Source organism: Cynocephalus volans, chromosome 8 (genome assembly GCF_027409185.1).
Source record: "Cynocephalus volans isolate mCynVol1 chromosome 8, mCynVol1.pri, whole genome shotgun sequence".
Taxonomy (NCBI): Eukaryota; Metazoa; Chordata; class Mammalia; order Dermoptera; family Cynocephalidae; genus Cynocephalus; species Cynocephalus volans.
The window spans coordinates 126450131-126470056 of record NC_084467.1 but is presented as its reverse complement, the minus strand read 5'-3'; the positions used below and the strand labels follow the sequence as shown (position 1 = coordinate 126470056).

Sequence of the window (19926 nt, the reverse complement as noted above, 5' to 3'; positions counted from 1 at the left end):
AAACGTGAGCGGAGGTCTGAGAGACAGTGATTAAGAATTAAAAGGGGTGACTGTACGGAAGAGCGCGTTCCTTTCGGTGGGGGATTAGGCCCACCAGGAGCATTCCCGACAGGTGACCAGTAGCAGGGAGGATGACCGACGCGACGCGGCTGCGGAACGACGGCTCCCGCCTGACCAGCACTCAGCGACTTGACGAGCCGCTGGAGCTCTGCAAGTGCCCAAGGACGTTAGCAGCCTGGCGGGCGGCCACCGCCCGTTCGCCTCTTGTGAGCCACGACCAATGAGAGAGAAGCAAATTCCGCACGTCCGCTGTGATTGGCTCCGAGGCCAGAGGCGGTGGCGGAGGGTGGGCTTGAGGGCGTGTCTCCCTTCGGCCTCTGGGCCTCGCGGCTCCACGTGAGGGCCCCGCAGCAGGGGAAGGCAGGAGCGCTGCGACCGTTGACGGCGGCGAGCCCAGAACGGCCTGGCCCTGGCGCGAGGAGGCGCCACTCGCGGGTACAGCCCCCGAATCTCACTGCAGTTGGCGGAGGAGGAGAAGGAAGGGGCCGGGCCGGGTCCCCGCCCTTCGCGCCCCGGATGGAGGTGCCCGGCCCGGTATCCCGGCGGGCGGCGGCGGCGGCGGCCACCATGCTCCTGCGCACCGCTCGGGTCCCTCGCGAGTGCTGGTTCTTGCCCACAGCGCTGCTCTGCGCCTACGGCTTCTTCGCCAGCCTCAGGCCGTCCGAGCCCTTCCTGACCCCCTACCTGCTGGGGCCCGACAAGAACCTGACGGAGAAGGAGGTACGTGCTGCGGGCCAGCGGGGCGGCCGGTGGGCCAAGGGCGGTCCTCAGCGGGGAGAAAGTGCGGGGAGGGCACGCGGCTAAGGAAAGAGGTGAGAGAGGCGCCCGAGCAGGGGAGCCATTCTGGGCAGAGGTTCTGATCTTTCCCAGTTGGAAGACGGCTTCGTGTCCCGCGCTGTATTAATTTATAGTTTCCGGTTGCCCTTTGGATTTATGGGACGCGGGTCCGAAGCCCCTGTGCATGTGTGCTTCAGGCGATGTGCTGCTGAGACTGTCACGTGGCTTAGCCCTACTCTGCCCAGACTGGTTCAGCAGATCCTGCTGGGGGGAAAGGGCGATATTTTAATAAGTGGAAACAGCAAGCTGTACCTTGGATATGATGGAGTTTAGTAAATATTCGTTGACTGGATGCGGGTAACCAATGCTTTTCTAAAAGAAGCGTCCGTCTACCTGCTGCATCCCCTTCCTTCCCATCCCCTTTATTTACCTTTGACGGAATAAATGGACCCAGTCAGATAAGGACAGTACAGGACAACAAGAATTCATCATCTTAATTTGCCTTGATTTTTAATTGGGTGAGGTTGTGTCCGAGGATGTCCTTCCTGCACCCCTCCCCCTTAACCCCACCTCCTGGAATAAAAGCAGATGGTATCTCATAATTGGCACTTAATTATAGTTTTTCTTGTATTGTGAATTGTTGCTTCACAGATGTTAGTTTTGCACCTCAACTACACAGAGCTTCTGTGCAGGCCATGATGCTTTGGGTAATTAAGAGCACATAGTCCATGATCAAGAACTTCTTGCTGGTTAATTTTCTCTAGATAAGGACTTATAAGTAAAGTACTTCAGAAGTACATAGTGTACTTTAGAAATGTGTTTAACTCCTAAAGTGCATGGTCAAACCCAACACTTGCTTTTTGCAGTAGAAAGACATTATATAAACTGAAAAATAAATTAAACTGGAGTGCTACCACAAAACCAAAAAAAGCAGATTCACCACCCTCTTGAACACTACAAAGGGTGAAAGCTGATTGGGGACTAGTTAGCTGTTCCTTTTCTCCTACACCTTCTTTTCCTCCCACCCTGCCCCAGTTGCTGTAAATACTCCTCCCATTTAAATCTTACTCTAACCCCAGTGAGTAGTCAATCACATTTTTTGAGTAGCAACTCAGTAACCCTGTGTAACAGGTCAGAGTGAGAGGTGGCACTACTGGAATCATTTGCAGATTGGCAGAATACAGTTACTCATAGTCCAGTTTGTTGTTGCAGTGCTGCTTTATTTTCAAGGGCACTTGAGAGAGAATTGAGAGTCAGTGTTGAATCCTGGATATTGAGTGTTTGACATTGTTTCACCCCTAGCACATATCATTGACTTTTATCCAACTTCAGATCATCTGTTTCCCAGCCTTATGGATCACTATGTAAGGTACATAACAGTTAATCATTATCTATTTAATATTGGCTAAAAACAATAATAAAGTGGAAAGTGCCAACTCTTGTGAACAGAACAATTTTATGAGAAGAAAAGTACTGTATTGATGTAAGAAAGTATGATTCTGGAGACCCAAAACAACCACTGAATCTGAGGTATAGCCATTGAGGCAGAAATGATATCGTTGTGAGCAGCTGACAATTAAAATTTCATGTGCACTGCCATGTGATCTGCTCAGTTTGTATACCTTCCCTGACAGAGAAGCACATGGGGGAGGAATATGCTCCTACTGTTGATATTTGAAAGCTGATCTATTTTGTCACATGCCCTGGGTAGAGGGCTGCTGTGTGATGTGCTATCATGATCATGTGCCCCATCTTATGATAAAGCTTTCCAGGGTGAGTGAAGTATGTTCAGAGGGTGTAGAAATAAAGTAGGGGTGTGAGGCCTAGTAAATACTTGCTGACTGTGTAACGAAAACATACACATACTTCTGTTATTGCAAATTAGGTGAGGACAAGGGTGGGATATGAAGGGAAATCTAGTGGTCTGGGGAAGAGGTGTCATTTGTCTCAGGGCCTTGGAATCATGGCTGATTCTGATGGGTTTGTGCAGTATGGCTCTGCTCACCCTGTGGAGAACCACAGATTTTTAAAATAACTAATAACTGAAATAAATAGAACAACTTGTTCTCCTTCCTGAGTGCGTGCCTTCAGCAATGGACAGGTTAAATAAAAAGTATTATATGATTTTTAAGCAAAGTGAATGCCAAGTGATGTTTAGTGACCCTTGTATTGAAGTTGGTATTTCCCCCTGAAGACTTCAGAAGGGCCAATTTAAATCATCTTAAATAAAGTTAGTGTTAATGTCCAAAGACAAAAGGAGGGGGAAAAATACAGAATTTCCTCTTTCTACTCTCAAAGGATTTTTTCTTAGATTTTAGTAATAGCATTAACTTTAAAACAGATACCACTTTATAAATTTTAAGCAGGTTAAAATTTGTATTCTAAAAGTTGAAATGCAAACTTTTAATAAAGTAGAGGTCTTTATTTCCAAAAACTTTAAAAAATCCTTTCCTCTTTGTAGCATGTGGTTTGACACTTACTACCTGTCTTTGATTTTCTTAAACATTCCACTTATTTTGCCTGATATTCAGATCCTTACAGAGTTTGATTCTTACCTTCTTGACAGCCACAACATCCTTCTTCCCCTTGCCATCCTCTACCCGGGGCACATGACAAAACAGATCAGCTTTCAAGTATCAACACTGGGAGCTTGTTCCTCCCACAAACCCAAGCTCCATCTGTGTTAATCTTACAGTCCTAAATCCAGCATATCTAGTGTCTCTCATCTGTTGGCCTGTACTCAAACACGTGATGTCTACTTGGAATAATCTTCCCATACATATCTGTTGATAGCTTTCTGTCAGACTCTAACTTTCCTATTCAAGTTTCATCTCAAAAAAGCAACTCCATATTTCATATTTGTTGTGCAAATAAGTGCTTATTAAATAGTTAATTGACACTTTATTCTAAAAGTCTAAATCCATTTTAAAGCTTAAAACTAGATGTCTGTTTTCTCTCCACTTTTTGTGTCTTAGAAGAACATAAACAAATTCTGGTCCAAAGAGTTGTGAGAAGCACCTTGATTAGAATAAAATCAATTCCCTTTGCTTATGTGGCAGATTTTACCTGTGGTGAGAAGTTAGGATGTGGACAATTAATAAGGGTCTATAATTTATACCTTTTTGCCTGTAGGAAGTTTCCCTTCAAGATTCAAAGTATCTATGAAAGAAGGATTTTCTGGTGTAATGACTTCCCCTTGGGGTCATTGAAAGAGAAGGGATCTCCTTTGCAGACCCAGTGGCTAAATTCTGGAAACTGTGTGGTCTTTATCTCTTCAGGAATGCCCTATAAAATCACCTTAATGCAGATTGAAAAAGCTACTGCAGGCATTAAAAGTAACCTTGGAACATAACAGATGATCGATAACATTTTTCTAATTGAAGAAACCAGGCATTTTAGTTTGGTGGATTCAGAATATTTGGGTTCACATCCTTCCTCTGCCAATCCTAGCTTTGATAACTTTGGACAATTTACTTAACCTTTCTCTAAAGCCAAGTTTCCTTGATTGTAAAATAGAGAAGATGAAAGCATTTACCTCTGAGCGTTGTTGTTTGGATTGAATGTGGGTAATTTAGGTAAAGTGCTTAGCATGTTGTGTAGCATGTAAATTAGAGGTTTGCTGTTATGATGCTGATAATAGTGTGAGAGGAACATTCATCTTGTATCGATGTCTCATAGGACAAAATGCAGGTCTCTTATTTAGAATAAATTGAAGAGAAACTGTCTAGTCTTCCCCCTGCCCCCCACTTGCCTTATTTTTGTTTTAAGTTGGCATTGCAAGGGTGGCAGTGTTACTTTCCCTCATCTTCATTATCTAAGTTTTGGTTTTGTATTAGGAGTAGAGTTAGACTCATGAATGTAGATACTTTAAATTGATAATTAAAAGAACGGGACTTATACAGTGAAAACTTGGCAGTTAATCATTTGGGGACAACTGATAGTGAAAGTTACATAGACAATATTATTGAAATGAAGAATTCAACCAAAGTCCCAAAACAAAAAAAGATGAAGTATTGAAGGAACAATACAGGACATTTTTAAAGGAAAGATTTGATGGCTAGTAGCTTTGTGGTGCTATATTGGGAAAAACACTTTTGGGAAAATGTGAAGGTAAAACATGCTGAATCAAACAGAGGCAGTTTCAGATTTTAGAAGACTGAAGGAGAGTATCTATAAGAGTATAAGCAAAGAAAGGAGTGGGAAGTTGTCAACTGGAACACAACTGTGAAGTCTGTAGGGAAACCTTCACTGTTCACAGCTTTCATCTCAAGGTCACCCTTGACCGCTTTGGTTTTCTATTGAGAGGTGTCTTAGGCTGTGGTTACCCTGGCCAAGGGCACTGTGTTCCTCATGTGCTAAAATTTCTACGCTTTTGAATAAGAATCATTTCTACAGTTCTTGATTATTCTTTCATGCATATATTCAAGTGCAACAAAATTTCTTGATCAAGTGGAGGTTGCTAACTGATTCACAAACACAAATTAGACCAAAGTTCATGAAGATGAGGCCATTAAGCAGATCACTTTAGATACATGGCCAGTCAGAAATCAAGCCTGGAATATAGTTGAGAAAATAGAACTTATGTTTTATTTTTATAGTGTGCTCTGCATTGGCAAAAGATTTTACAATAATTATTTATTTTATGGTTCCTCTAAAACCTTAGAAAAATTAGCTCAATTTACACTTGGGTGAACTGAGATATACATGAGAGTTCAGAAGAAAGTTAATCTTGGTCTCAGAATGTCAAAGTCTAGGATTGGATTGCTCTGTCACAAGGTATTCAGCCTCTTACCAAGAATACTTTCCAAAAAGTACTTAAAAATTCAGGACACTGATCCAGGCTTTGAAATAATCATTTAAAAGACTGACTGACTTAAACCCTCAGGACCTTACTACACAGTATGTAGGTGTAAAAGGAAGGAAAATTTTCCTACAGTAATTGTTATTGGATGAATTGGATGATGTTCAATTACTTTAGTTAATTCATATTGCCCAGGTAGTCTGTGTTTCAGTCTGAGTTCTATGGTCTTCAGATTTGTGAATTAAATAAAGTGGAGTAAGTAATTTACATGTATTCTCTCATTTAATCCTCGCAACAAACAACCCTATGACATAGGTTTTACCCTTCATTTGCTGATAATGGAGATTAGGGCTAAGCAGACTGAAGGAACTTGCCTGTAATCACACCAAGTGATGGAACTGAAATTCTAGCTGGGGTTTTTCTGGTTTAAAGCTTATTTTAAAGATTATTTCTGCTATATGCCAATTTAAAAATATGTATTAAAAAGAAAACAACCAAAACTTATATATTTTTTTTCATATTACAAACAAGCAAATGGAAAGACATAAAAGTTGCCTATAATCCTATTACCCAGTGATATTCTTTCAAGACTTTAGGACAGATTTACCATCTTTACCTATTTCTCTGCCCCCAAAGAAATGAAACTTAAAATCAGAGAAACCTAATCAAACAATAGGATCAAGACTCCCTATTCTGTGTCTGGAAGTAAGAATTGGCAATGATTTAAGTTGCAACACACTTATTGAGCCTAGTATCTTCCAAACAGTATGCTGGCAGTTAGGTTGTACAGATAAATGTGGGGTCTACCCTTAAAGAACCTGTAAGGTAATGGTTCTCAACCCTGGCTCATATTAAAGTCTCCTGGAAGGTTTTTTAAAAAAAATCTATGGCTGGGCATCTAAAATTTTAAGGCTTCTTGGGAGATGTGCAGCCAAAGTGAAGAACCAGTATTATGAGCTAACTGAGGAAACTGACACATAAAAAGCAGTATCAGGAGAGCTTTGAATGCTGTTATACAAATCCAATCAGCTTCAACAAAGCCTTCCTGTACAAGGAATTCTTTGATCTAGGCCTTGATGAATGGGAAGGATTTTATTAGGAAAAGATAATGGAGTGGGAAAAAGGAAGGATATTCCAAACAACTTTCTGAACTGTTGTTAAGGTTTCTTTGGTTGCTAAGGATGAGGTATTTGAGGTGTTGGTAGGTTGTTTTATAAGAATAAATTCTTTATGAATATCCCAGGTCCTTTGATCACTAATGGGTTTTTATTCTTTTTCAACCAGGTCTTCAATGAAATTTATCCAGTATGGACTTACTCTTACCTGGTGCTGCTGTTTCCTGTGTTCCTTGCCACAGACTACCTCCGTTATAAACCCATTGTTCTGTTGCAGGGACTCAGCCTTATTGTTACATGGTTTATGCTGCTCTATGCCCAGGGACTGCTGGCCATTCAGTTCCTGGAATTCTTCTACGGCGTCGCCACAGCCACTGAAATTGCCTATTACTCTTACATCTACAGTGTGGTAGACCTGGGCATGTACCAGAAAGTCACAAGTTACTGTCGAAGTGCCACATTGGTGGGCTTCACAGTGGGCTCTGTCCTTGGACAAATCCTCATCTCAGTGGCAGGCTGGTCCCTGTTCAGCCTGAATGTCATCTCTCTTACCTGTGTTTCGGTGGCTTTTGCTGTGGCCTGGTTTCTGCCTATGCCGCAGAAGAGCCTCTTCTTCCACCATATTTCTTCTACCTGCCAGGGAGTGAATGGAATCAAGGTACAAAATGGTGGCATTGTTACTGACACCCCAGCTTCTAATCACCTTCCTGGGTGGGAGGATATTGAGTCAAAAATCCCTCTAAATATGGAGGAGCCTCCCATGGAGGAACTGGTAAGCTCAGCCTTCAATGTCTTATAGTTACTACAGTGGGGGCTGGACCAATGGTGAAAAAACAGACAGGAAATCCCCTCTTGCTAGACTTTGTATTCATTTAGATTCAGGTTTTAGCCTGGGTTGGTTAATTGGTTCGTTCATTCATTCATTAAGAATATGGTTGATTTATATTAAGGATGACATTTATTTTCTCCTGGAGTTCATGACCTCCAGAGTCACACTAGCACATTATATAGATCATGTCAAAGATGTCTTGGATTGCAGGGGCTGTGTCTTCTTCGTCTTTCTATCCCCAGTGCTTGGTATATGAAGAAAGCACTCTGGAAATTTTTGCTAATTGAGGAAATAAATTCTTTCCAATAAATGATTAATATCTACTTCTAGTTTCTGAATTGAAGCCCAAAGTATTTAAGGATAGGAAACTATTTTTATTTTATGTGCTAGAAGTGATATCTGTTATATATTTTTCAAATGACACTTTACCAAAGTGGGGTAGTAATGAATAATACATAGGAAGAGAATCACAAGAAAAAATTTGAGATGGTGTTAGAATATTGAACGTGTGACTATGAAGCTGTCTCTTGAAAGAGAGAGGTATGGCATTAAAATAATTCATCTACCCATTCTGTCTAGACAGGGAGATGAACTGTCTTCTCCAGTCACCCACATATATATATATATATATGTTTGTTGTTGTTTTCCTATCAGATTATAAGCTGTGACGGGCAAGGTTCATTCCAACTATACTGAATTAGTCTTAGTTTTCTTGAGACATGTCTGGAAATAAGCCTATTAACATTCCAGCTTTGCAGATGGGCTCTGTCACACATGAAACTGAGCTTCCTAAGCTTCGTAGGCTGGATGAGTATAAAGAACCACCATGCATAAAGTCTTTGGCTTTCTACCTGGAGTTAGCCCAGTTGTTTCAACATGACATCTAATGTCCTTGTTGAAAATTACTCTTTTCCCTACCTCCATTTTTCTCCTCTGGTTACTACTTGAAATTTAGGTTATCATCCCAGAGAGCTTGAGTAAACCTCTAGAGTCTGGGTGACACTCATCATGAAACTTCCCTTAATTATCACATCACCTGTAGTCAAAATGACCAAGGATTAAAGAGAGATGAAAGGCTGATTCCTTCATAGGTTGTTAGGTGCCATTGGACAATCAATAAAGGGTTGTTGGAGCAGGTCAGGAAGTATACCATTAGATAGCTCTCATGCAGGAAAAAATAAGGACTTTTTAAAATCTGTTTCAAATGTATTACAATGGCTTTAGCTAAAATTAATATATACACACATATAATACATATATAAATATATATTTTAAATATTAACATTGACCATAGTTCTAAAGATTTTTATAGACCAGTGAGTTTCAAACTTTTGAATATGAATAAGAAACATTGTAAGAAAGATTTTACACAGCAACCAGTACATACATAGGTGAGTACAAGTGTATATTTTATGTAAACAGGAACAAAAGTTTTACAACTTAATACTTTAGTCTGACACAGTTAATTTTTTTGTAATACAGGTCTCTGTCCATCTTATCAATTTTATTACCCACTGATGAATTGTGACCTACAGCTTAATAAAAAAAACCTCTGTTTTAGAACAACTTGAAATTTGTTGTTTATAGATATGCAAAATGTCGGTATTTTATATACTGAAGAATTATAAAATTTTAGAGTTAAAAGTAATTCTAGCCACAGGTCATAGAACAATCAGTATCTTAAAGTTAAAAGAGACTAGATCTCATCAACCTGATTTTAGAGATAAGGACTGGGATCAGGAGTTAGAGACTTGTGCAGAATTGCACAAATACACTCCTAAACATAATATAAGATCATATATAAGATCCACTTCTTCCTATACTTTGCTCCATACAGTCTTTCACTAGGGTGGCAATATTGTCAGAACTGCCATGTTGGCTACAATGTGGTCAAAATTAGGGTTCAGGTCAATTCTGTGATATCCTTGACTCTGCTGCTAATACCATACATAGCAGGTGACAGTGCTGCCTGGTAGCTGTACTGAGTGACTGGCCCTAAAATACTGCTGTTTTTCTTTGGAAAGTTTGAGGGGAAGCCAGAATATGGATATTGGGGATCACAGAGCCATTTAAGTTGACAAAACCCATAATTAAACCATAAATCATAATTGTGGTAATTATTGAAAAGTAGGTAGGTAAATGGGTGGTTTTATCTTGATTTTATAGAAGTAAGAGTAGTCAGAATGATAGCACTGTCCACAAGTTATTTTTGAGTATTTATGAGTTCTTTTCAAAGAGAGCCTTTTGCTTTGGGAAAAGGGTGCTGACACTGCAGTAAGAAGAGCCGCCAAAGCCAGTGATTTTCTTTCAGAAACAGAACTGGACTTGGTATGTGCTTGGCCTGTAGCTAGACCTGATTTATTTTGAGTTCTTTATTCATTAGAAATGATGCAAATTAAACTACTACTTTAGCACAGGGCCTAACATGTAATTAATACTTGAGAAATGATTCTCTTAATATGGCCATGTTTTTATTAGTAGACTGACACCTTTTACTATTAGTAAGTATTCTTCGTGTGCATCCATGTTTAAGTTCTATAAACAATGACAGCAGCAAAATTAATGCTTTTACTTTGGTATTTAATAATGTCATTTCTAGCAGCACAGTATATGTATAGAGGATTTTGAAGAAAGAAAATTAAGTTCAAACCCCGGTTTTTAATGCTTCTTGGGCAAGTTACTTAATTCTATGAGACTTAGTTTTCTCATTCATATATCTACCTCATGGTGTTATTTTGAGTATTAAATGAGGCAGTCTAAAGCTTTCAAAAGAATATAGGTTCCCAATACATGGCCATTGCTGTTATTACTATTATCATTATCATTAAACATGAATAACCAAGAACAGCTTTGTGCCTTTACTATGCATAGTCATTTATTAGTGAGGTTGTAAATAGGACAATCTTTCCTTTTCTCTTGGAAGAAAAGCTCATCATACCTCCCATTTATTTTGACCTGGATACCAGATTCTGTGCTAAGAACCTTAGATTCATTATATCATTTTATTCTTATTAAAACTCTGTGATTTAGGTATTTCCCTATTTTACAGATGAGAAAACCGAAGCTTAGGTTAAGTAACTTGCTCAAGGCACATAGGAAGTGGCACAGGAAAAATTTCGAACCCAGGGCTGGCTGGTTAGCTCAGTTGGTTAGAGTGAATGGTGTTACAACAGCAAGGTCAAGGGTTTGGATCCTCGTTCTGGCCAGCCAGCAAAAAAATAAAAATTCCAACCCAGATCTAGTTGACTATAAAAACTACTTAGCAGGGACTCACACTCCTTGGTAGAGGGAAGTAATTGTTCAGCTGTTTTTTGTTTTTTTTTTAAAGCAGCATCAAAACCTTCCTTCAAATGAAATCTGAAATTAAATGCCCATTGCAATAAACAAGAGCCTATTCTTCATCCCATGTGAAAGTCTTAAGACTCAGTAGAACACAGTTTGAAGGTCATTTAATATAGATAGAACATGCATGCCAAATGTGAGAAGCTCAGCATTTTGATGTAATGGAAATAAATCTTTGTTTGTAAGATGTAATTTAACAAGAGATGTAAAAGGTAGTATTTCAAAACATTTTTTAAAAGTATAATTCATATGAGTGGGGCATTTGAAGCCTAGAGAACAGCATAGAAGAAAGCCAGATTACAGCACTCCTTTTTCTTTTTTGGGGGGGGGCGGTGATGGGGTGGAATGGCCAGATAATAAATTGACTCATTTTAACTTCTATGTGGCAGAATTCATAATTACATAGATCTATCCTAAATCCTCAAATTTATTACACTGGGCATGATTTTATATATATTATGGCTTTTTAAACTATTCAATACCAATAACATTTATTGAGCACTTCTATAGTAAATACATACATTATGTAGTTTAATTCTCAATTAAATTTGGGATGCTGGCTAGCTCAGTAATGTCTCGCTTTACTAAATTATAAACATGGTAGCTTTATTTATTACTTTATTATAATAGTAATACTTGCCACTATTTAAAAATTTGGTAATAAAAAAAGTTTAAGAAATAAAATTAAAATCACTAATAACCCTACTACCCAGAGAGAATTGCTGCTAATATTTTGGTCTATTTCTCGATTTACATCTTAACAATTACTGTTAAATGAATCCATTATAAAGATAGGAGGTTTTCATTGACGGACTCTAATGAATAGTGATTTAAAAGGGTTGTTGCTTATTCTTAATGTTACTTGCCATTGTGTGGATATATGAAATGCAATCTCTGACCATCTTTCTGTCTTTATTTTGTAAACAGTGCATTGATTACACACAGCTATGCTAATGCTATAGAGCATTTAAAGCAAAAATTGTATGAGAACATATTTTTCCACAGAAGGGATAAACGTAATTGCTAATAAGTATCTATATGCAAAATAAGCATTTGGTTTTCACAAGGGAAAAGAAAAAAGTTTGTTAAACAGAAAATTAAGTCTATACAGTTGCTTTCTGTACCACTGCCGTCATGATGTGTGAACTTTGTTTCCTTCTGCTGTGTAGGAATCTAAGCCAGACCGTCTCCTTGTGTTGAAGGTATTATGGAATGATTTCTTGATCTGCTACTCTTCCCGCCCTCTGCTCTGCTGGTCTGTGTGGTGGGCCCTCTCCACCTGTGGCTATTTTCAAGTCGTGAACTACACACAGGGCCTGTGGGAGAAGGTGATGCCTTCTCGCCATGCTCATGTCTACAATGGTGGTGTGGAGGCCGTTTCAACCTTATTGGGTAAGCAGTGGAGGATGGTGTGGAGATTGGGGGTGGGCATGGGGGGGGCAGGGAATTCCTCTAGTAGTTAAGCCAACCGTAATCAGATTTACTCTCCTCTCCCAAATTTGAAGTTGCCCCAAAGAATGATTTATTTGTTTTGAGCTCTGATTTTATACTTTAGGAGGACAACTTAGAAGTTATCCTAACAAACTTGAATTCTTTATAAGCTTTGAGGAAACTTAATATAATAATTTTCAAAATTGTTTTCTTTGCTTAACCAAGTTTCTATTATCTCTGTATTTACTGGATGGTTTTGTCAGTTGATATAAAATTTTCAGTAGCAATATACAGCAGTTTATAACAATGAGAGCTATTATTTGTTGAGTGGTGATATGTGCTAGGTACTATTCTAACGACTTTATGCTATTATCTCTGTCCTAACAAAATTCCTCCAATAGGTGCAATTATTATCCCCACTGTGGGGAATGGATGTTACAATGGAAACTTGGGATGGGTAGGTTAATAAATTGCCCAAAATTATATAGATGGTAAATAGTAAAGTCAAAATTTGAACTCAGGCAGGGTGGCTTCAGAGCCTGTGTCCTTGACCATCATACTCTATTGTCCCTTTCTAATTTGTTGACCTACCTCATAAGGTTGTTGGAAGGTTTTATATGATTTTTATACACACTTATTAATTTTGCCTGGCACTCAGAAAACCCACAATATATTGGAGCTATGATTATTGTCGTTGTTATTTTACCAAAGGGCAGAGAAGTCCTTTTGCCATGTTCTAAACTGCTCTTTGGTTTGAAGGAGAGGTGACTCATCCTGCCATGTTGCCAAATTGGAAGCAGTGGGGTTTTTTGACTCTTGCCTCTGCTTCTGCCCAGTAGTGTTTTTCCTTAACAGTATTCCTGGGTCTGTGTCCTACTTTTCTATCTCATTTCCACCTGCACTAATTCAGTCTCTCAGTGGCTCCATATTATTTATTCCATCAAGTCTAAAATTCTCTGCCTGAGTTTCAAGGCCCTCCTTAATCTTGAGTTATCCTACTATAAGTTTAAAGATTTTAAAATTAAATAACCTAAGCTGAATTTTCAATTTATTAGAATAGTATTTGTTTAGCAAAATAACTAGATTACCTTTCCCTTTTTGTTTTGTAGGTGCTGTTGCCGTGTTTGCAGTTGGTTATATAAAAATATCTTGGTCAACTTGGGGAGAAACAATATTATCTCTGTTTTCTCTCCTGATTGCTGCTGCAGTGTATATCATGGACACAGCGGGTAACATTTGGGTGTGCTACGCATCTTACGTTGTCTTCAGAGTCATCTACATGTTACTCATCACGATAGCAATGTACGTATTTTGGCTGAAAGAAGCATTAAGAAAAGTTGTGACAGGGTAAACTTTTTAGTTTCCTTACAAACTAAGAAATTAAATTTTCTATTTAAAAGAGGCAAATGGGAGGAGGCTTTGTATTTTATGTGCATTACCAGTTTTTCTCTTGAGGCAGTATTTAGGCAAGTTTCGATTATTCTTTTGTTTGTATGTTCCTACTCTTTTCAGATGTTTGCATGAGATTTACATCATGTAGCAAAAAAATGTATTTCACTTGGTTGGGAAGAGAATTGAAGGGGCTACTCTTCACACTTAAAGTAAAAATTGTAACTACCCAGGAAGTGCTTCTTCTCTATTCATTCTTTCTTCTTTTTTTTTTTTTAAAGTTTTCAAATTGCTGCAAACCTCAGCATGGAACGCTATGCCCTAGTGTTTGGTGTAAACACCTTCATTGCCTTGGCACTGCAGACTCTGCTCACTCTAATTGTGGTAGATGCCAGTGGGCTTGGCTTAGAAATTACCACCCAGGTAAGATCTCTTTCAGCCCTGACGATAGTACTAGGGTACTTCAACAAGTGCTTGGAAAAATAGAATTAAAAGATAATATAAATCTTTCCACGCACTTTTTGAAGTACCCTCGTAAGACTTAATCACGGTGACAGAAGTGGAGCATGCTTAATGAAAACAAATTCAAACAATATGGACAGATCTAAAGTATGTTGGAACAGAATTATCTTCAATTTCCTTTCTTAAAGGTTTCAAGTTCACTTTTGATTTTATTTTATTTTATTTTTATTTATTTATTTATTTTTTTGTCCTTTTCGTGACCGGCACTCAGCCAGTGAGTGCACCGGCCAGTTCTATATAGGATCCGAACCCGCGGCGGGAGCGTCGCAGCGCTCCCAGCGCCGCACTCTACCAAGTGCGCCACGGGCTCGGCCCTGAGATCTAAAGTAAAAAGTCAAAATGTTCCCTCCTTCCTTCATTCACTGCCCCCTCCCCCCACAACAACCCTTTTCTACCTGGAGGATATTAGGATCATCATCTTTTCTGATGAGGCCCTAAAACATTCCAAGTATAACTATCCAGCTCAGCGGGGCTACTTCAGCTGAGAAGTAATACTGATTCCTTCCAGGCCAAGCTCTTCTGTTTCCTCATCCATTATTTTCCTTCATTCTTAACTATATGCCTGGAGTACTATATCCTGTGTTGGAGACGGTCTGCTTCAGTTCACAGCTCTATAAGTCTCTGCCCTTTATTTAGAACACCCCTCCCCCAAATACCAAGGTAATGATGAATAGCATTATGATTCTGAACATATGACCTGTTAAGAAAACACCTGCACAAACAGTCAACAACACTGTGAGTACTTTATTCATTCAGGAATTTTTTCATTGTATATGCCTTCATACGTTGTAAATTTGTAGGTCGGGCTTGCTGTGTACTTTGGCAAAATGGGCAACTGAATCAAGAAGTACCTACCCCTCCCCAATCCCAGCCCAAATGATTTCTTCTTCATTATTTCCTCCATACATACTGCCTAATATTCTATTTTTACATATTAGATTTTTTAGAATACAAAGACCCAACACAGTAGTAATTAACTTTGTTTTTACTGAAGAGATCTAAAAGAGAAGTAATAATAATAGGTAATGTGCATTGAGTGCCTCTGTGTGCCAGGTACTTTATGTAGAATTTACAGAGTTGTTGTCAGGATTAGACATCAAGAAAATGACTGAGAGATGTTAAGTGACTTGTGTAAGGTTACACAATCAATAACAGTGTGGCAGAGCTAGGACTTAAATCATCTAACCCTAAAACCTACTATGATATGGAGAGCAGGAGAGAATCTAAGTGCCTGTCATGCTGCCTATTTGGTAAGAAAGAGTCCCCAGGACTGTTATAGTTGAGGGAAATATGGCTGACATTTGAAGTAGAAATTTGACAGCACATTCTTGTAGAAACGGTGGATTTAAACTTGTGGAATAAATAATAGGATTTTATGGGCTGTGCTGAAGCACTAACTGCCGTGATTAATAGGCTTCCTTTAGAAATGTATCTACATTTGAAAGAAACTGGCTTAGCGATTTAAGGCCACAGTCTTATTGTACTTTTGAACCAGTTTATAAGTACTTAGTAAGTTATTTTAAGAAGATGATAATGAAGATATTGATAAACTATATAGTCACATTAAAAAATTGGCTTAGAGAAGATTCTTATGAAAAGTAATCTTAAAATGTAATGCGATCGACCCCTCCTACCCTCTTCTGGGGAAGAATAGAAGTTCTTGATCTTCAGAACTTGGCCTTTTAGTCATAACCACCTGTCAGCTTGAGGAGGGAGACCATGACTCAATTATAACAATAACAGCAACACTAATAAAAACAATAGTATTAATAGCATTAGCATTGTGCAAATAAGCATTTACATGCATGATCTCATTGTCCCTCACAACAACCCTGTAAAGTAGGAACTATTACAAACTCCATTTTTGTAAATGAAGAAGTCAAGGCTCAGAGATTAAGTATCTCAATCAAGATCACACGGCTAGTAAGGTATGAAGTCAGGACTCAGACTCAGGCAGTCAGGCTTCAGTTCTACCATGCTGTGCTGACGCTTTGTGTTTTCAGTGCCTGGCACATAGTGTAGGCATGCAATGTTTTTGAAATTTTATTGAGGAACTCTGAATATACCTTGACTTATAGAGTATGTTAACATATGTAATAAAACAACTCATCTTTTAATTGATAATTCTGTAAATTACTACTTTTCCCTCTTTTAGTTCTTCATCTATGCTGGTTATTTTGCACTCATCGCTGTGGTATTCCTGGTTAATGGTGCAGTCAGTATTGTGAAGAAATATGTAAAGCAGGAAGATACAGAATCAAGTTCTCAAGTAACCACTTCATAATACAATGCTGAAGGGCTTCTTCTTATAGCAAGAACTCTGCACGGCAACTGCTTGGGTGTATTTAATTTTTTAAGGTGTAGATATATATTTATGAATGTGCATTTCACAGTTTCAATACCTTCTGTTCCTGGAGTAACATGATACTGTTCAGAGGAGCCAGAAGTGAAGTTTATTTCCTGGATTATTTATAAGAGCCAATTGAAGGATGACTTTTTTTGATTCAGAAGTGAACTTGATTTTGAAATCCAAGTAATCAAGAGCAATCAAGCAGCACATGGTGTTGTATACTTAATTAGTAAGTGTGTTTGATGCTTTATAGGTCACGTACATCTGTATCCACTTAGCCAGATGCTAGGCCTAGTGGGACCAGGGCTTCACAGAGGCCACAAGATGTTACAAAGCATAACAGAAATATGTTCTAACAGCACCTGTCTCTGTTCAACTTCATTCTTATTTCTTTGTTACTCATGTGCTTTTGTGTTTCTACAGATGAAAGTTGTTCCTATCACTGGTAATATTTGCTCCAGTTTAGTGTTCTGTAAGGACTATGTGTCATTTCTAATTCTTATTTTAAAAAATTCATTGTATGAATGTTCTTCGTTCCTATCTTGACAATTATGTATTTGTGTAGATTTTCTTTATAAGTACATTTTTGCATTATTCATATGCTTCCCAGAGAAGAGCTCATTTTGTTAGAAAAGAAGGCAAGTTTTGAAGCCTGCTAATAATTTAAATGGAGAGACCTAATCAGAAAACTTTAGGTAGGTTTGATTGTCTTTAATTCTTCAATACGAAGGACTGTTAATACCATGATGAAAAATTCATGTATGGGCTAAAGATATAACTAGCTCATTTTGTATTTGCATTTCCTTTTATTTCCAAAATAAAATGAAAAAGTCCTTTTCTTTAAATAACTTCATCCCCTTTTATAGCTTTTATATTATTTTGTCTTTCTTATCCAAGATAAAGATGTCAGAAGTAGTTGTATTATTCCAAACTGAGCCTCTTTTTAATAATTTCAGTGGGACAGAAACTGGGATAGATTTGATTCCTGCATTTTATACCTTAAATCCACCTTTGTTTCTAAGGGTAGATCATCTTGAATATTTGTTTATAATAAGAATTGCTGGTGATTCCATTTCCAAGTTACTTGAAGAAATGTTATTCTGTGTGCATTTAAATCTGTCAAGGAGCTGCTAATAGTATATGTGAGACATGAAAACTATTTTAAAGCAAACTTTGTTGCCTTATCTTGAAAAGAGTGTGGGCAGGTGCTTTTAACTGGGTGTTAACTTATTTAGAATGACATGGCTAAACAGTGTTAATAATAATGTCAAGATTGCAAAATTGATATATTCTTTTGGTTTAAGCAGGAATCCTAGAAACAAATGGATGAGGATAAGAATAGGTCATTTTCCATTCACCTTCTTTTACAATTAAGGGGAAGGAAAAGAACACTAGTTAAGGAAGAGAAGGGGAAGTAATGTCATAAACGTAGCAATCTCCAATTTCATATTTTGTCTTTTTTTTGCTTTGTTTCTTGTTTACTCAGAAACAAGTTTTAAAAAAGTGGTGTTAGAGGGGTTTTATTTAATCTTTTTAAAAATAAAATGGATTGCAGTACAATCAAATTGTTCATGTTACCAAAGCAATATTTCCCTGGAATTTAATTCAAAGTTTGTGGCACACAGCCTGAGCCTTTACTTACTTAAGACAAGAATATGTTCACATCTTGGTGTGTGGCCATATTTGTAGAATGCTGAACCCAATGTGCAAATTGTACTGTATGCAGTTTTGCAAAGAAATGAAAATAATTTGTTGTACTTTTTATTCAATTCTGTGTAGATTATAAAATTATTTTTATTAAATAAATATTTTACAGTATATTTTACCTTTTTATTCAGAATTATTTTAAATTTATCTTCTGCTTTAGTAGGAGCTTTAGATTGTATCTTTAAATCCTTTAATAATCTCTCCTAGGACAAATTTCATATTAAGCCTTCCCCTCATCAAACCTTCCTAATTAACCTTTAGTCATCCTGTTAATTCTTTCATTGCCTTGTGATCTTTACCTTTGACTCTTCCCCCCTATTTTTGTTGTTTTCCCAATTGTTTTTGGCACCATATTGCACTGTTTATTTTCTTGGTCTTCATCTCGGCACATCTCATATCTCTTTTTAAAGCACTCTCTTTAGAAACCTAAAAGACCCACAATCCCTTTGATGTTAAATGAATTTTTTAAATAAGGGAAATTAAAGCAAGGACAGAAAGTGCCATCTTGTTTGGAAATATCATAGCTCTTCCTTCCACCCCTAAAATATTCTGATACACAGAGAAGTGCAATCTTGCCATCAGTTGAGGATTATTTGTTCATTATATCCCAGAAACCACAGTATTCCAATGAATTCCTTTCCTTTAAAAATCTCATTCTGAAACCCAATTAAGGCATTTCATTGATTATCACCAAAGACTTGGAAAATTTTCATGCAAAACAAATTTCTAAACATAGTTTTCTGTCCTTATAGTTACATCTCCTGTATCTTATTACCTTTCAGATCATAAGCCTTCTGAGCCAGGACCATGTCTTATTTTCATCTTTTGTTGCAAAACACATTCTAGTGCCATATGAATACTGAATTATATAAATGGTATGTGATGGACTCAACATAGCCACCTGCCAATACAATATCTAAGTGCCCATTATTTAAAAAAAAAAAAAAAAACAGTACATCAAGCTAAAACATTCAGATTAAAATACCTGTTCATGATCTCTAGTCCACTGGATTCTTTATTGTTGTGCTGAAATGGCAGAATTGTTGTGCTGAAATGGCAGAAATTTGATATCTGTTTTACTTATTATGGTATCTTCTCCATAATTAATTCCTTACATTTGTTTAACATGTTATACTTCGGGAAGGACATTTGTGAACATCATCTCCTTTGATTATTGAAAAGAATCTTGTAGTAGTACTAATACCTCTACTTTTCAGTGAGTAATGCTGACAGAAGAGTTCAAAATGTTAGGTTTGCCACTCAAAGCTGTGATATGTTCAGGAAGTCACTCTATTGAGCCTCAGTTTCCTTATCTGTAAATGGGATGATACTTCACAGGATTGTTGTGAAGAAATGAGAGTACATACATGCAAGCACCTATTACATTGCAGGCACTGAGTAGGGGATTGAGATAAGAGTTCCCTTCCCCTTACTCTCCATGACAATAAGTTTGCAACTATCAATTTCAAAATTGCACTCTGGGCTGCCCAGTTAGCTCAGTTGGTTACAACACAGCCTTGTAACACGAAGGTCAAGGGTTTGCATCCTGGTACCAGCCAGCTGCCAAAATTGTACTCTCAAAAGAAACTTTGAATGTTTCAAT

The 19926-nt window shown here is 37.9% G+C and overlaps 1 protein-coding gene across 2 annotated transcripts; it reads left to right on the top strand.

The window, feature by feature from the left end:
• The first annotated feature begins 419 nt into the window (after nt 1-419).
• Nucleotides 420-18434, top strand: SLC19A2 (solute carrier family 19 member 2). Of its 2 annotated transcripts, none has more exons than XM_063104758.1 (6): nt 420-780; nt 6923-7411; nt 12094-12316; nt 13465-13657; nt 14026-14167; nt 16422-18434. In XM_063104758.1, the coding sequence occupies exons 1-6, from the start codon at nt 577-579 to the stop codon at nt 16548-16550; spliced, it is 1380 nt and encodes a 459-aa protein (XP_062960828.1). In that variant the 5' UTR covers nt 420-576; the 3' UTR covers nt 16551-18434. The 2 variants fall into 2 exon arrangements, with proteins under 2 accessions (XP_062960828.1, XP_062960827.1); XM_063104757.1 differs by having other exon boundaries at nt 6923-7525.
• Nucleotides 18435-19926: the final 1492 nt, after the last annotated feature.

Excerpts from the sequence above, each read along its gene's own strand:
- SLC19A2 (XM_063104757.1), top strand. The coding sequence starts at position 577 with ATGGAGGTGCCCGGCCCGGTATCCCGGCGGGCGGCGGCGGCGGCGGCC. Across the intron at positions 7,526-12,093 it reads AGCCTCCCATGGAGGAACTG|GAATCTAAGCCAGACCGTCT; the intron begins GTAAGCTCAGCC and ends TCTGCTGTGTAG. Across the intron at positions 14,168-16,421 it reads GCTTAGAAATTACCACCCAG|TTCTTCATCTATGCTGGTTA; the intron begins GTAAGATCTCTT and ends TCCCTCTTTTAG.